Raw genomic sequence first — 17946 nt, 5'->3', positions numbered from 1 at the left:
GTGCTCGCTTTTCAACAAAAAAAACTGAGCAATAAAATAACTAAAACTCGCTAAGCAATAATTTAAAGACATTAATTAACCAGCTTAAATGGGAAGAAAACAAAGCCCACTCACCACAAGCTTAATTGCTTTTGTATAATCCACTGCTCTCACTTCAATAACTTAACAGCACAGAAATTGCAGGAAAAATAATGCAAGTTCACAGCATCCTCCATTATTAGTGTGTAAAAAAAACCCCAGCAATTTGTCGCAAAGATACACCAATCAGTTCCGATTTGTCGTAAATTGTTGGACAATTTGTGCCATTAACCTCACAAAAGTGTTAAAAATGACCATATCATGAGCCTTCCATTGTGACAGAAAATTGCTGGATTTGCACTGTTACTACAAATTGATCTTCCCACAATGATTTAGGACTTGCAATTCCTGTCAATAGTACCCTGTTAATGACATGATTTATCATCCTATAACTCAACCTTGGAGACCCAGAAAGGAAACAACTGAAACTGTGGAGTCTCATTCCCACAGGTAGTAAATTGTTCTGAGGGGTTTTTAATTTTAATTTTTTGCTTACTTTTTTTGTTTGCCTTTTTTTCCTCTTAATCCACTGTCTTTCTTCCCTCTTTTTAACTTCTCTTTTCCTAATTTGACTAATTCACTGCTTCTCTGTCATTTGCTATTGCTTTCTCTATCCTTAAACTGCATTGGTAAGGAGACAGACCATTGGAATAACATTCACAGGGTCCCAGATGCTTTTTCACTTTTACCCTTAAAGGCAGTTTAAATCTCTATTTAAGCATCCCTACGGTGGGTATTCCTCTGGGAATTTATCCTTAGGAAGCTCAGAGCTTTGACAGCCATTGACAATGCTGTACTATCCTGTAGTTTGGCTGTAGGTCAGCAGTCAGCTTGCAGTACAACTCTGTTGAAATATCCCTGATGAATTTAGCCTGCATACATTATACCTCAGATTAAGAATGTCTTTCTCTGTAATATGGTTAGGAGATAATGGTTGGTGGTTTCAATCCTTGTGGCTATTCTCAGATGTTGATGGCATCTCTCCATTGCTCCTCCTCTTATTCCTCCAAGTAGCACAAGCAAAAAGGGACTTCCATTGAAAACTGTCCCAATTAGTAGGTTAACTCTGTAGCTGAATAACTAAAGATGAAGTTGAAAAAGAATAAGAAGTCTCAATACAGTGCTTTAGTCAGATCTTAAGTACTTCATCCAGGTCACCAAGACGCAAGGAGACATTCAAGTGCTAGACAGCATTCAAGTGCACAACAGCCACAATGTTATTCCTTAGCAGTTATGAGAAATGGCTGGAGAACTTGAGCTTTTCAGCTTTGAAAGGACATATATGGGTTATGATGTTATAGAGCTATATTAACCAGTATGGAAAAAGTAAATCCAGAAAATTATTTTAAATTAAATTGTTAGAGCAATCCAACAAACCATAGATCCAAGCTAGTAAAAGGCAAATTTAGGATGGAGAAGCAGGAAGCGTTTCTTGACACAAAGCCTGGTCAACACATGCAATGTTCTCCTAGATAAGGTAATGGGGGTGAAAACCCTGGGATCATTTAAAAACCAATTGTATGCTGCAATGGGGGACTGTAGGATTATTTTGGAATGGATGAACTGCTATATCATCTCTAAAATTGAGGAAATACTGCTCCCCAGACTTTTCTTCCCTTCCTATCCAGCACTATCGTGCAGTTTGATCTGCATCAAAAGATGCACTTTTGATTGCTTGCTCCCCTTAATTCTTCAGCACAATTGCAGTGCTGAGGAGATATCTTGCAGAGGAAAAGTTTTTATTCATTTTTTTTAAAATCCCTGCTCTCCTTTCCTGCTGGAATATGTTTCCAGGGGTGTATGTCAGTGTCAATTAACCATTGAATCATACAGCATCTCAGCTAAGCCAGATCCACAGAGGGCCTTCCTCACATGTAATTATCTTGTGATCTCGGTGGGATGGCAATAGGGATGTTACAAAACCGAGGAGAAAATTGGCTTCTATTTCCACTTGTGACCATCATCCAAGATCACTAGTATAGATGTAGAACAGGTGTGCTTTAATTAAGGAAAGCCAGCAAGGATTTGATACCAACTTATATTTATATAGCGCCTTTAACATAATAAAGCATCCTAAGTTGCTTCACAGGAGCATTATAAAGTAAAATTAGACACCAACCCACATAAGGTGATATTAGGGCAATGGCAAAAAGTTTGGTTGAGGAGGTAGGTTTTAACGAACATTTTAAAGGTAGTGTGATATTCACATAACGTGCAGCAATTGCAGCTGCAAGAACGCTCCCTGAAGAATTATAAAAATGGACCTTTCTTTTAAAAAAAGTGAACAATGTGCTCCAAAATGGCCTCCAAAAGTTAAATGATCTGGCTTTGTACATTCAAACTGTCTATTGGCTGGTATGAACAAAAGAATACCTTCAAAGCTAAGAGGTGTCAATTGCATCCATCCTAAACTCATCAAGACACATTTTTGAATTGAATGGGTTCTCCTGAAACAAGGAAGGTGTGAAGTAGACACATCCTGGGCCATTGTAGGTCACTACAGGGAGGAAGATCTGTGCCTCCCAATAGAGGCAAAGGTGTGAAACAATTTTTGAGCTTTAAAGGTAGCTCCCCGAAGAGAGAGAGGGGGAGACCCAGAAAGAAGCATCACCAAAAGCTTGTTCAGCTAAGAGCTGGGGCCAAATCCAACATGCCAAGAAAGAGGGAACCCTGCTGTGAATTCTACATTTTCAACTTGTGTAGCAGTGAATTAGAAGTGATTTTCTCTCTTCAAACTGAACTTTCAGCCGAGAGAGAAATCTACAATCACCTCAGGCCAACAACTAAAGAGAACTTTAGGTTGGGTGAGATATCCTAGTGTAAAGATAATCAGATGCCACTCGAAGTCTCCATGCGGATTTGATGAAACAGTCTTTTGTTGATAAGCATTCAAAGCACTTCGACTGCAGCAGGCATCAAACAGTTCTTTCAACACGGGGTATAATGACAGTTTTATGATTGGATTGTAAAATTGGTAGATTTCAGTCGAAGCTTTACTGTGAATTCCAGAAAACACAATCAGTCAAGAGAGAGTCAATCTTGAAGCAAAGGCTCCTTAGATTGGAAGAAAAGGGAAATTTGCTACCTCCAGCAATATGAATGTTCTCTTTAAAAGGGATTTTTTTCTCCTTAGGCAATTAACACAGCCTGTGGCTCTTTGTAGAATTTCTGCTGAGAGAATTCTCTTCTTTCAAGGCAAGCACGCTTCGCTGGTGTCTCTCAAAACTAGTTTTAGCTAGTCCTTGCACAGAGTCAAATTGAAACATTACACCATGGTGACCTCCTCACTCTCCCACTGTTGCCTTGGTAACAGGTGCAGCTGGTATACTGTGCCTCTTAGTTTTTAAAGGCACACTGTTTATAAACCGAGTCTTAAAGGCACACTGTTTTAATCATAGAAGAAAATAAGTTCCGTGACAATATATTTATGAATCAGACTTGGGTACACACGCCACAATTTCAAAGTTTGCAGGTGACACAAAACTTGGAACTATTGTGAACTGTGACCAGGATAATGATAGATTTCAAGAAGAAATAGACAGGCTGGTGCAATGGACTGACAAATGGCAGATGAAATTTAGCGCAGAGAATTGTGAAGTGATACATTTTACTAGGAAGAAAGAGGGCAGGGAATATAAATTCAAGGGTACAATTCTAAAAGGGGTGCAGGAATAGAGATCTGGGGTATATGTGCAAAAATCGTTGAAGGTGGCAGGGGTGGTTAAGAAAGTGGTTTAAAAGGCATAAGGAATCCTGAGCTTTATAAACAGAGGCATAGAGTGCAAAGGCAAGGAAGTTATGATGAATCTTTATAAAACACTGGGAGGTCTCAACTGGAGTACTGTCCAATTCTGGACACTACATTTTAGGAAGGATGTGAAGGCTTTAGAGAGAGTGCAGTAAAGATTTACGAGAATGGTTCCAGCGATAAGGGACTTCAGTTACATGGATAGATTGGAGAAGCTGGAGTTGTTGTTCTTAGGCAAGAGAAGGTTGAGGAGATTTGCTAGAGGTGTTCAAAATCATGATGGGTCTCGACAGAGTAGACTGAGAAAAACTGTTCCAACTGGCAAAGGGTACAGAACCAGAATACACAGATTTTAAGTGACTAGCAAAAGAATCAAAGACAACATGAAGAAAAACCTTTTTACACAGCAAGTGGTTATGATCTGGAATGCAATACCTGAAAGGGTGATGGAGGCAGATTCAATTGTAGCTTTCAAAAGGGAATTGGATAATCATCTGAAGGGAAAAAATTGCAGGGCTATGAGGAAAAGGTGGGGGAGTGGGACTAGCTAAATTGCTCTTGCAGAGGAACAGCACAGGTTCAATGGGTCCAATGGCTTCCTTCCATGCTGTAGCCATGATTCTATGTTTACTTCTATAAAATTGGGAACTATTTTGAGCAAGAAGTATTTCCTCCCAAGTTCAATTCCCCTTTAACAAACGTAATGTTATTACAACAATCATCTAACAGCCTACATCAGTTATCAGCTCAGGTTGCTTGAGTGGAGCACTTATGACTGCTTTGATTGATTGCCATGCAAAGGAAAAATAAACATTGCTGTAGTGTTCCATTTTGAATTGTGACAATATCAATATTCCGCTAAAAATTGCAGGAAATTGAATAAATCAATCACATTATTGAAATGATGTCACTGTTTAACCTCTTTTTAAGCATCAAATTTTGCTGAACCTTAATCCCAAAATTGTTTTATGATTTCAGAGGTTAAGAAGTGTTTAATTTTGTTTAATCAAAATAACTGCATTAAAAGGCTATGATAATGTTCATGAGCAAATGGGCATATCCTAAATTTGTATTTAGCTCTCCCTTATCTGCTTGTTTTGACACTATTATTATTTAACACTATTAAACAGAATTACATAGAGTCTACAGCACAGAAAATGGCCATTTGACCAACTGATCCATGTCGGTACATATACTGCACAAGAATCTCCTTCTACTCTAATTATCTCTTCTTATCACCCCACCCCCCCCCCCATATCTGCCTACTTCCTTCTCTTCTCCTTCATATATGCATCAAACCTCCCTATAAATGTGCCAATGATATCTACTGCAGACAGTGGCAGCAAGCTCCACATTCTCCTTATTCCCTGTGTAAAGAGATTCTCTTATGTTTGTTTTATTTATCTGTTAATGGTTATATTTATGCTCCCCTCTTTTGGGCTCAGCCACAAGTAAAAACAGTATCTCCATGTCCAACCTACCAAACTCCATTATTTTAAAGACCTGTCAGGTCTGCTCTAATTTTCTTTCCGGAGAAAAGAGCTTCAGCCTCCTCAATCTTTCCTAATGGTTTCAGTCTCTCAATTCTGGAAACATCTTAAAAATCTTATCTGCACAACATTTTTTGTGGTTTAACTATGTAAATTTACCATTCCTTCTCTGCTTTTGTATTATTATTCATTAATTTGTCTGACACATGGATTTCTTTTGTAAAACTGTTATCAAATCCTAAAGTAGCTTACGTGCTGCATTTGAATTTATATTCCACAGACTTTTTTATGTAAAACCTTTCAAAAATCAGTTTTCAATGAATTGATTTGCACTCAGCCTTTGGTAAACACCCACAAATGCAATAGAATAGGTATGAGCACAGCATACATGAATCTAAATACAAGCATTTTAGACATTATTAATGTTAGTAGGCACAAAAGAGAAATTACCTTTGGTAATCCTGCTACATCCAGCCAGTCTTGATAAATAGCTTCCACAGACAGCCCCTGACTATGGTGAATGCAGCAAAAGGAGAAGTCTTAGTAAAATGTCAACCATTACAAATAAAAAGTGGGAACAATTCCTGAATTCTGTACAACTTTCTTCATCAGTGTTTGTCCAGCCCAACATGAAAGGAAGTAGTGCTGGATCTAGTTCTGAAGAATGAAGTGGGCCAAGTGCAGCATGTATCAGTGGGGGAGCATTTGGGGAAAACTTATCACAATATCATTAGGCTTAGAATAGTTATAGAAAAGGACAGGAAAAAAAATGTGAAAATACTCAACTGCAGGAGGGCCAGTTTCAGTAAGTTTAAAAGGGATCTGACCCTGGTAGATTGGAGTCAAAGGTTGGCAGGTAAAACAGTAAATGAGCAATGAGAAGTCTGCAAAGAGGAGCAAATTCAGTAACAGACCAGATACATTCCCACAAAGGGAAAAGGAATGGTATCCGAAGCTTGATCTCTCTGGATGACTAAAGATATAGAGATTAAAATGAAACAGAACAATAGGTTTATAATAAATCTCAGATTCATAATTCCATAGAGAAGAAATGGAATGCAAAAAAAGAGGAGAGTTGAAAAAGGAAATGAGTGGCAAAGAGAGAATAGGTTAGTGGGCAACATAAAATGGAACCCAAAAGTCTTTTAGAAACATATAAACAGTAAAATGGTAGTAAAAGGAAGGGTGGGGCCAGAAAGGAGATGACCTTGTGGAGGCAGAGGGCATGGTTGAGGTACGCAATGGGTACTTTGTATCAGTCTTCATCAAATAAGAGGATGCTGCCAATATCACAATAAAGCAGGAGGCAGCAGAGAAAATGGATAGGATAAAAATAGAGAGCAGGTACTTAAAAAGTTGGTAGCACTCAAAGTAGAAAAGTCACCTGATCTGGATGGGATGCATCCTAGATTACGATAGGAAGCAAGGGTGAAAGTTGCAGAGGCTCTAGCCCCAATCTTCTAATCCTCTGTCGCTATGGGAGTGGTGCCAGAGGGCTGGAGATTGCAAATGTTATACCCCTATTCAAAAAAATTGGAGGGGGATAAATCCAGCAACTACTGGCCAGTCAGCCTAATATGAGTGGTGGGGGAATCTTGAGAGACAATAATCCAGGAAAAAATTAATTCCTTTTGGGCCTCCTTATCTCGAGAGACAATGGATATGCGCCTGGAGGTGGTCAGTGGTTTGTGAAGCAGCGCCTGGAGTGGCTATAAAGGCCAATTCTGGAGTGACAGACTCTTCCACAGGTGCTGCAGAGAAATTTGTTTGTCGGGGCTGTTGCACAGTTGGCTCTCCCCTTGCGCCTCTGTCTTTTTTTCTGCCAACTACTAAGTCTCTTCGATTCGCCACAATTTAGCCCTGTCTTTATGGCTGCCCGCCAGCTCTGGCGAATGCTGGCAACTGACTCCCATGACTTGTGATCAATGTCACACGATTTCATGTCGCGTTTGCAGACGTCTTTATAGCGGAGACATGGACGGCCGGTGGGTCTGATACCAGTGGCACTTAGTAAAATATGGGTTAATAAATGAAAGCCATATTTGTTGAAGACAAATCGTGTTGGGTTAACTTGATCGAGTTTTTGGATGAAGTTACAGAGTGGGGTGATGAGGGTGATGTTGTGTAGATGGACTATCAAAAGAAGTACTTTACAAAAGACTTGTTAGCAAAACTGAAGGATTTAAAGGGACCGTAGTTGCATGGATATAAATTTAGCTAAGGGGTAGAAAACAGAGAGAAGTGGTAAACAATTGTTTTTCAGGTTGGAGGGCAATATGCAATTCCGTCCCTCAGGGGCGATATTGGGACCACATCAATGTTCCCTCTAAGTTGGGAGTCCATACGACTCCAAAGCAACCCAAGAGTTCCTAGGCAGGCCATTCACAAGTCGGCCCCTTTAAGTTTTCTTGCATGCACGGCCATGCCGTACACTTAAACAAATCGCCTGCACACTCCAAAAAAAAAAATTAGAGGATATGTCGGACCATAGCTCCTTTTGGCATATATTATTGGCCTGTACGTGGGTATACAAGACATAATTTCAAAATTAGAAACTGACATAAAACTCAGAAATGTAGTAGACAGTGAAGAGAAAAGCAACAGACTTCAAGGAGGACATGGGCGGACTAGTGAAATATGCAGACACATGGCAGATGCAATGTGTGAAGTGACTAATTTTGGTATGAGGTATGGCAATATAAACTAAATAGTGCAATTTTCAGGGGGTGCAGAAAGAGAGACACCTGGGGGTCTATGTACATAAGTCTTTGAAGGTGGCAGGACAAGTTGAGAAGACTGAACAAAGACATACAGAATTCTGGACACCACACTTTAGGAAGGATCTCAAGGCCTTACACTTGGTCCAGAGCATATTTACTAGAATGTTAGCAGAGATTAAAGACTTTGTTATGTGCACAGACTAGAGAAACTGGGGTTGCTCTCTGCGGAGCAAATAAATTTAATGGGAGTTTTATTGGAGGAGTTCAAAATCATGAAGAGCTTTGATGGAGTAAACAAGGAGAAGTTGGCTGGAATTTTACCCTTGATGGACGGGAGCCATCCACTGACTGAAAAGTCGGTGGCGAACCCGTCTCCGTTTGGCCTGGGGATCAGATCTGCATTTTGCGGTCCCCGAGCCTTTAATTGGTCTGAGTTGGGACGTCCACCTCATTGAGGCAGGAAGTCCCGCCTTATGGAGCTGCCGGCCTATCAGAGGGCCGGCAGCTCTGTCCCAGCAGCACCACCAGGAGCAGTGGCCACTGCTGGGGCTGCAATCCAGCCATCGCAAAGATGATGTCAGGGAGCCCCAGATCCAAGGTACATTTTTGGTGCCTCGCCAGAGGTGATCGGTCGGGGGTGGGGGGGGCGATCAGTCGGGCCCTGGCGAGGCAAGGGTGGTCAATTGGGGGGACAGGGGGGCGTGTTGCGTGCTGGGGGTGGTTGGTGTAGTGAGGACAGCCCTCTGTCGAGCACAGGGTGCCTGATCATGAGCCCCCAGCCCAAGCTAGCCGGCAGAGTGCCACTTGCTTTTGTCTGGCAGCTTCTCTCGGGCCTGGGCCGCCCGACTGGCCACGGGTAAAATCCCTTGATTGGCCTGGGACGGACGGGCCGTTTTTCGTCGTCACCGCCCAGCATAAAGTGGCGGCGGAGGCAGGAGGAGGTCAGTAAGGGCGCCCTGAGCCTCCTGCTCCAATTTATGCCCCCCACCCAGCCACCTTCCTGCTCTTTGGCGGGGGGTGGGGGGGTGTAAAATTCCGGCCACTGTTTCCAGTGGCAGAAGGTTGGTAACCAGAAAACTCAAATCTAAATGTTAATTAACAAAAGAAACAGAGGCAACAAGAAAAAATAATTAACATAGCAAGTTATGATGATCTGGAATTCACTGCCAGAAAGGGTGATGGAAGGAAATTCAAAAATAACTTTCAAAATAAATGCTTGAGGGGGAAAAATTACAGGGCTATGGGGAAAGAGCAGTGGATTGGGACTAACTAGATAGCTCTTTCAAAGAAATGACACAAGCATGATGGGCCAAACAGCCTCCTTCTACGTTGTATCATTCTATGATTCTTTGAAAACACAATGCAGATAAATCAAAATAAGGTGTACCAAAATTATTTTGTGAAGACTAATTTGTTTGCTAAACTATAAATGGATATTAACAAAAATGCATTACAATGATTGTACAGACTTCATTCTCAATTTCTGTTATTCCTCAAGTATAATTTTCTCCCTTGCCCTGAACATCATGTTTTAACTACAAAAAAATATATTTTTTACATACCTTCTTAGTTGTGAAAAATTCTCCATAAACATGTGCAGAAAATCCTAATTTTGAAATAATAAAACAGTAACAAACAGGAATTATAATCCAACAACTTATACTTTTTTTGCTATTGCTTAGATCTGTGCTCACACTTCACTTAACATAAGCAGTGAAACATGAATTTACGAATACAATACTGTTTGTCTGTGAAAGAAACAAGAGGTAAGGTGCGCCATCCATAGTCTTCTCCCCAACACCACAGAGTTCTCAAGTTTGGTCATAGCATCATGAAAAATGGACCAAGGGCAGGCTTGTCACTTTTCCATGGGTAAAACATAAAAGCTATTTTTTGTTAATTTATCTGTTATTTATGTGTTTTGGTGGTTAGTCATTGCACGTCTCTCATTTACAGAATTGGGCTGCTGCAAAAGACATTTATAAACAAACAATTCTCACTAAATAACTCACCTGAGAAAATATCAATTGTCCATGAAATTTCTCCACAAATAGCCTGAAAAACTTCAGAAATGCTTTTTGTCCAACTCTGTTCTCGAGGTAATGAAGAACAAAATAACCCTATCAACAAAAATAGGGTCACAAGATGAAATAACATTTTAATTGTGACAGATGAATAACAGGGATGTAACTTAAACACACGCTGTATATAACAGAAGACTATTACTTAGGTATCAGACAAAATTTCAACACACCAAACGGAATCTCACCACCTTTTTAATTTTTGTTATTTCCCTTATATAATTCCACTCAAAAGACTGAATAATTAAGTTATTCTTTTGGCAACTGTTTAAAAAAAAATCACTAACACCCGCTAAGCATTGTGCCTTTGATGCCACCAACAAACCTTGCATCTTCTCTAATCCATCTTATTTCCACAGATTATGTAAAATGTATACATTTTACATTTCACTCAATTCAGCATGAAAAAGCTGCAACTTGTGAGAATTCTGAGGAACATTCAAAATCTGTGGCCCTGGAGCCTCTTCATTGCCACTTGGACACTATCAAATAATGCTGTGATATTTACATGCTAAAATAATGTTATTAGTTCACTGAGTGTGCTGATGCAAATAAGTGTGTTTTAACAAAAAATTAGTTATTCCAATGGTGCAAAAATCCATTCCTAACGCCAGATTTACTCACGAGAACCAATTAGACTGAAATATTTCAGTTTGACATAACCCCATAATGACAGCCCTTTCTTACGGTAAACAGTACAGGAAGCAGCAAATATACAAGACAAAATGATAAGCAAATGCAACAAAATATTGATCAACGATGAAAGAATTGTGCCAAACTCTTCCATGATGTGAACTGACATAAATATCTGCATATTAAGATATTAATTCAAAATTTCTCTCAAAGGCTGAAATGTAATAGAACACTGCCTCATATAGAACACAATACTGCAGTAGGTTATTCCAAAATATCCCAAATATAAAGTACGAGCAGCATAAACACCTCTGTGCTGCAAGCAGGCTGTGGGTAGGGACATTGTAATTGATCACAGGGTCCCTTGCTAATAAAGGAAGATGCTAAAATGGCCAGGATTTCCACTTCTGATTGCATAGTAAGCCATTCAATAAGAATATGGCTGATCTGCATCTCAATTCCATTTATTTGTATTTGTTCTATATCCCTTGATAGTACTGAAGACCTGTGCTCCAGAATTTGCCGCACCCCTAGCCAAGCTGTTCCAGTACAGCTACAACACTGGCATATACCCTGCAATGTGGAAAATTGCCCAGGCATGTCAGTACACAAAAAGCAGGACAAGTCCAACCCAGCCAATTACTGCCCCATCAGCCTACTCTCAATCATCAGTAAAGTGATGGAAGGTGTCATCAACAGTGCCATCAAGTGGCACTTGCTTAGCAATAACCTGCTCAGTGATGCTCAGTTTGGGTTCTGTCAGGGCCATTCAGCTCCTGACCTCATTACAGCCTTGGTTCAAACATGGACAAAAGAGCTGAACTCCAGAGGTGAGGTGAGAGTGACTGCCCTTGACATCAAGGCAGCATTTGACCAAGTATGGCATCAAGGAGCCCTAGCAAAACTGAGGTCAATGGGAATCAGGGGGAAAACCCTCCGCTGGCTGGAGTCATACCTAGTGCAAAGGAGGATGGTTGTGGTTGTTGGAGGTCAATCATCTGAGCTCCAGGACATCACTGCAGGAGTTCCTCAGCGTAATGTCCTAGGCCAAAGCATCTTCAGCTGCTTCATCAATGACCTTCCTTCAATCATAAGGTCAGAAGTGGGGATGTTCGCTGATGATTGCACAATGTTCAGCACCATTTGCGACTCCTCAGATACTGAAGCAGTCCATGTAGAAATGCAGCAAGACCTGGACAACGTCCAAGCTTGGGCTGATACGTGGCAAGTAACATTCGTGCCACACAAATGCCAGGCAATGACCATCCACAACAAGAGAGAATTTAACCATCTCTCCTTGACATTCAACAGCATTGCTATCGCTGAATCCCCCACTATCAACATCCTCGGGGCTACCATTGACCAGAAACTGAACTGGAGTAGCTATATAAATACACTTACTACAAGGGCAGGTCAGAGGCTAGGAATCCTGCGGCGAGTAACTCACCTCCTGACTCCCCAAAGCCTGTCCACCATCTACAAGGCACAAGTCAGGAGTGTGATGGAATACTCTCCACTTGCCTGGATGGGTGCAGCTCCAACAACACTCAAGAAGCTCAACATCATCCAGGACAAAGCAGCCCGCTTGATTGGCACCCCATCCACAAACATTCACTCCCTCCACCACCGACGCACAGTGGCAGCAGTGTGTACCATCTACAAGATGCACTGCAGCCATGCACCAAGGCTTCTTAGACAGCACCTTCGAAACCCGCGACCTCTACCAACTAAAAGGACAAGGGCAGCAAATGCATGGGAACACCACCTGCAAGTTCCCCTCCAAGTCATGCACCATCCTGACTTGGAACTATATCACTGTTCCTTCACTGTCGCTGGGTCAAAATCCTGGAACTCCCTTCCTAACAGCACTGTGGGTGTACCTACCCCACATGGACTGCAGCAGTTCAAGAAGGCAGCTCACCACCACCTTCTCAAGGGCAATTATGAATGGGTAATAAATGCTGGCCTGGCCAGCGACACCCACATCCCATGAATGAATAAAATAGATACCCTTACTTAACAAAAAGCTAAAACAGATAGCAGTCTTGAAAACATCAGTTAATCCAGCATTCACTCCTTTTGAGGGACTGAGTTCTACAATCCAATAAGCCCTGTTGGAAAGTGAATTTACACGGATGCTGGGACAGAAAGGGACTTCGATGTGATCTTCTCCATGGTCTGGTAACACTTACTGTTTTGATCTCTACCTGAAGGACGAACACTGGAGTGAGTTACTACAGTGCAGTCAATGCCCACGGAATATATCCAAGTCAACACCTTTAGGATCGCTAGGCAGAATTATTTTTACATAAAATAAAGTTCTTACCTTTAGATAATGGACTTGCATAAAGATTTTTCCTGGATTTAGACCATGTTTGACAATTGTGGCCCCAGAGTCACTCACTTCACCTGTATTCTCTTTGTTAGGCCTGTAACGTTAAAACAGTCCCACAAAACAATCACATTAAATATAGTAAGCTATCAATGTTCTATCAGAAATCTACAAGCTGGAAGAAAGGTTAAGGTAAGTATTACATGTATTTGCAGTGATTCTGGGAGACCAATGCTGAAACCTGTAGCATCATGGGATAGATTCTCCAGTGCTGCCAAAGTCCAGTGGGAAATGACTAGGTGCTAGTGCAAAGGTATCTGGAAGGCCAGTCAGCTAACCAGATGCAATTTTCTAGAATGAGTCATAGAATAGTAAAGCGCAGAAGAGCCCCATTCAGCCCATCAATTCTGTGCTGGCTCCTTCAAAAAGTAATCCAGTTAGTCCCACTCCCCCATTCTTTTTCCATATCTCTGCAATTTTCTTTCACCTTCAAGTATTTATTCAATTCCCTTCTGAAGGCTACTATTGAATCTGTATCTATCACCCTATTAGGCAGTGCATTCCAAATTCAAACCACTCGTTGCATAAAAAAATTTCTCATGTCGCCCCTTTTGCCAATCATCTTAAATCTGTGCCCTCTGGTTGTCGACCCTTCAGCCATTGAAAACAGATTGTCTTTGTTTATTCCATCTAAACCATTCATGATTTTAAACGCCTCCATCAAATTTCCTCTTAGCTTTCTCTGCTCCAAGGAGAACATCTCTAGCTTCTCCAGTCTATTCACGTTACTGCTATCCCTCATCCCTGAAACCGTTCTCGCAAATCTCTTATATACATGCTCCTTAGTATTCCTAAAGTGTAGTGCACAGAATTGGACACAATACTCTAGCTGGAGCCAAATTCCTGTTTTATATAGGTTTAGCATAGCTTCCTGGCGTTTTTACTCATTACTCCTATTAATAAAGCCGAGGACCCAAAATGCTTTATTAACTGCTTTGTTAACCTGTCCTGCCACCTTCAAAAATTTGTGCACGAGCACCCCCAGGTTTCTCTGTTCTTGCAACCCCATTAAAATTGTATAATTTAGCTTTGTATTGTCTCTACTCATTCTTCCGATCAAAATGACACTTTTGTGCTTTGAATTTCATCTGCCATGTGTTCACCCATTCCAATAGCCGATGTCTTCTTGAATTCCTTTATTATCTTCCTCAGTGTTGCCTATACTTCCAAGTTTCGTGTCACCTGCAAATTTAGAAATTGTGCCATGTACCCGCAACAGCCATTCACCACAATTCTCTGTTTTCTATCTCTTGGCTAATTTTGTATCCATGCTGCTACTGCCCCATGGGCTTCAACTTTATTAACCAACTTTGTACACAGTACTCTATCAAACGTCTTTTGAAAGTCCATGTACACATCAGCTGCACCGCCTTCATTCACCCTCTCTGTTGCCTCATCAGAAAACACAATCAATGTGGTCAAACACAATTTGCCCTCAACAAATCCATGCTTGCTCGCCTTTATTCATCCATGCTTGTCCAAGTGTCTGTTAATTTCCTCCCGATCATTGCTTTTAAAAGTTTCCCCATGACCAATGTTAAACTAATTGGCCAGGTTTATCCTTCTATTTACAATTTACAGCTATTTACAATCTATATTAATAACTTAGATGAAGAAACAGAGAGTAATGCATCTAAGTTTGCTGATGATACAAAGGTAGGTGGAAAGGTAAGCTGGGGGGAGAACACAAAGAGGCTGCAAAGAGATATAGACAGGTTAAGTGAATGGACAACAAGATGGCAGATGGAGTATAATGTAGGGAAGTGTGAAGTTATGCAAGTGTTCATGCTCAAAGAGATTTGGGTGTGCTTGTACAAGGAACGCAGAAAGTTAACATACAGGTACAAGCAGCAATTAGGAAGGTGAATGTCATGTTAGCCTTTATTGCAAGGGGATTGGAATACAGGAATGAGGAAGTATTGCTACAATTGTACAGGGTTTTGGTGAGACCACAGCTGGAGCACTGTGTGCAGTTTTGGTCTCCACATTTAAGAAAGGATATACTTGCATTGGAGACAGTGCAGTGAAGGTTTACTAGATTGGTCCCTGGGATGAAGGGTTGGCCTATGATGAGAGGTTGCGTAATTTGGGCCTGTATTCTCTGGAGTTTAGAAGAATAAGAGGTGATCTCACCGAAATATATAAGATTCTAAAGGGGCTGGATAGGGTGGACACAGAGATTACTTCCGCTGGTCGGGGCATCTAAAACACAGGAACACAATCTCAGGATAAGGGGCCGATCATTCAGGACTGAGATGAGGGAAATTACTTCACTCAAAGAGTTGTGAATCTTTGAAATTCTCTACCCCAGAGGGTTATGGATGCTCCATAGTTGAATACATTTAAGGCTGGGATAGACAGATTTTTGGCCTTTCAGGGATTCAAGGGATATTGTGAGTGGGTGGGAAAATGGAATTGAATCCTAAGATCAGCCATGATCGTTTTGAGTAAATTTACGGAGGAGATAGACAGATTTTTAATTAGTAATGGGTTGAAGGGTCATGGAGAACGGGCAGGAAAGTGGAGTTGAAGCTGAAATTAGATCAGCCATGAACGTATTGAATGGCGGAGCAGGCTCGAGGGGCTGAATTGCATAGTCCTGCTCCTAGTTCTTATGTTATGAATGGTGGAGCAGGCTCGATGAGCCATATGGTCTACTCCTGCTCCTATTTCTTGTGTTTTTGTGTGTTCTCCCATTTTGAACAAGGATGTAAAATTTTTAATCCCCCAGTCCTTTGCCACCACCCTGTATCTAAGGAGGATTGGGAGTTTGTGGCCAGCGCCTCTGCAGTTTCTATCCTTAAATCTCTCGGCAGCCTAGGATGCATCCCATCAGACTTAGTGATTCATCTGATTTAATCACTGCCAGCCTTTTTAGTACCTCTCTTTATCTATTTTTATCTCATCCACTATTCCCGCAACCTCCTCATTTACAATAGTTTTGGCAAAGTCCTCGTCCTTGGTAAACTAAGTACGATGCAAAGTACTCATTTAGTACCTTGTGCATTCCTTCTGTCTCCACCAATAAATCTCCATCTTGGTCCCTAATCAGTCCCACCACTCCTTGGATAACCCTTATTCTGTTAACATGGCTATTGAAGACCCTTTTATGTTAGCTACCAATTTATTCTCATACTGTCTCTTCGCTCCTCTTATTTCCTTTCCAACTTCTGCTCTGTACCTTTTACATTCAATGCAGTTCGCCCTTGTATTGTCAAGCTGTTAACTGTCACATATCCCCTTTTTCTGCTTCGCCCTACTCTTTAACTCCTTTGTCATCCAAGGAGTTCTGGCTTTCATTGCCTTCCCTTTTTCTCTTGAGGGAAAGTACCTAGACTGTACCCAAACCATCTCCTCTTAAAGGCCGCCTATTGCTCCATTACATTTCTGCCTGATAATCTTTGACTCCAATTCACCCAGGCCAGATCCCTCCTCAATTCGCTGAAATTAGCCTTCCTTCAGTTAATTGCTTTTACTCTAGCTTGTTCCTTGCCCTTCTCCATAACAAATCTAAACTTTATGATAAGCTGATCATTATTCCCCAGGTGCTCCGTGACTGTCACATTCTCCACTCGGCCCACTTCATTCCCCAGGATTAGACTCAATAATGCCACCTTCCTCGTTGGGCAGGAAACATACTGATCAAGAAAATTCTTCTGAACACACTTCAGAAATTCCTCCCCTTCTCTGCCCTTGATACAATCATTGCCCCAGTCAAATAAAAGGAAAATACTGCGGATGCTGGAAATCTGAATTAAAAACAGAAAGTGATGGAAATACTCAGCAAGTCTGGCAGAATCAGTGAAGAGAGAAATAGAGTTAACGTTTGTCACAGACCTGAAATGTTAACTCTGTTTCTCTCTCCACAGATGCTGCCAGACCTGCCGAGTAGTTCCAGCACTTTCTGTTTTTGCCCCAGTCAACACAGGGGTAGTTAAAGTTTCCCATTATCATTATTCTATTGTTCTTGTACTTCATTAATTTCTTTGCAAATCTGCTCCTCTATTTCCTTCCCACTATTTGGTGGTCTATAAAATACACCAAGTAATGAAATATCTCCTTTATTGTTTCGGTACCTCCAACCAAATAGATTATGTCTTTGACCCATCTAGGACATTCTTTCTTTTCGATACTGTAATATTTTCACGAATCAAAACTGCTACCCCTCATCCTTTTTTTCTTCCCCATCTTTCCTGAAATACCTTGCACCCAGGAATATTAAGCATCCAATCTTCCCCTTTTTTTGAGCCAGGTCTCAGTTATCACCACTACATTATATTCCCAGATGTCTATTTGTGTACCTGCAGCTCATCAACCTTATTAACCACACTCAGTGCATTTCCATACATGCACTCTAAAGCTAACTTAGATCACTTTGTACTTTCTAAGATCCCACCTAGAATAATTAATTGTAGCATCCTGTGCAGCTATGATTTGACCTTCATAGTAACTGGCTGTACTAGTTTGACTGCAGGTTACATTACAGCATCCAGTACAACTTAGAGCCAATGCAGACAGATTTCCTTGGAGAAATCCAGGTACATGTACCTCTGCCCATATTTGTCAATTGGAGGATAATAGCAGATGGTCCTGATCCTTCTGCACTGCAACATCACTTGCTAAGCATGGCTCAATTGCCTCTCTTCCACTTTCTACAGAAATTGTAAACTTAGCACGATCCCATGAGGAAACCCCTGTATGCATTTTTAGAATCGAAGCAAAATTGTGCCAGAATCTGTGGTACCAGCCAAGTGGACTAAGAAACAGCAATGAGAAAGGTTACACAAAACAACACAGAAGGTTA

At 41.1% G+C, this 17946-nt stretch overlaps 1 protein-coding gene across 17 annotated transcripts in view; it reads right to left on the bottom strand.

The window, feature by feature from the left end:
• Positions 1 to 17946, bottom strand: part of aopep (aminopeptidase O (putative)) — a 356223-nt gene that overhangs the window by 201122 nt on the left and 137155 nt on the right. For 16 of the 17 annotated variants that reach the window (XR_010974905.1, XR_010974900.1, XR_010974901.1 and 13 more), the window contains 4 exons: positions 13077 to 13179; positions 10049 to 10156; positions 9599 to 9642; positions 5767 to 5827 (listed from right to left, as the gene is read on the bottom strand). Coding sequence is in view for 9 of the 17 variants with exons in the window: in XM_068030074.1 (XP_067886175.1) it covers positions 5767 to 5827; positions 9599 to 9642; positions 10049 to 10156; positions 13077 to 13179 (316 nt within the window). In the remaining 8 variants the exon portion in view is untranslated. Of the gene's footprint in view, positions 1 to 4261; positions 4321 to 5766; positions 5828 to 9598; positions 9643 to 10048; positions 10157 to 13076; positions 13180 to 17946 lie in introns of all 17 variants that reach the window. The other variant, XM_068030083.1, reaches the window with a different exon arrangement.

This window comes from Heterodontus francisci, chromosome 4 (assembly GCF_036365525.1).
Source record: "Heterodontus francisci isolate sHetFra1 chromosome 4, sHetFra1.hap1, whole genome shotgun sequence".
Taxonomy (NCBI): Eukaryota; Metazoa; Chordata; class Chondrichthyes; order Heterodontiformes; family Heterodontidae; genus Heterodontus; species Heterodontus francisci.
This window is presented reverse-complemented; position numbering and strand designations above follow the sequence as displayed.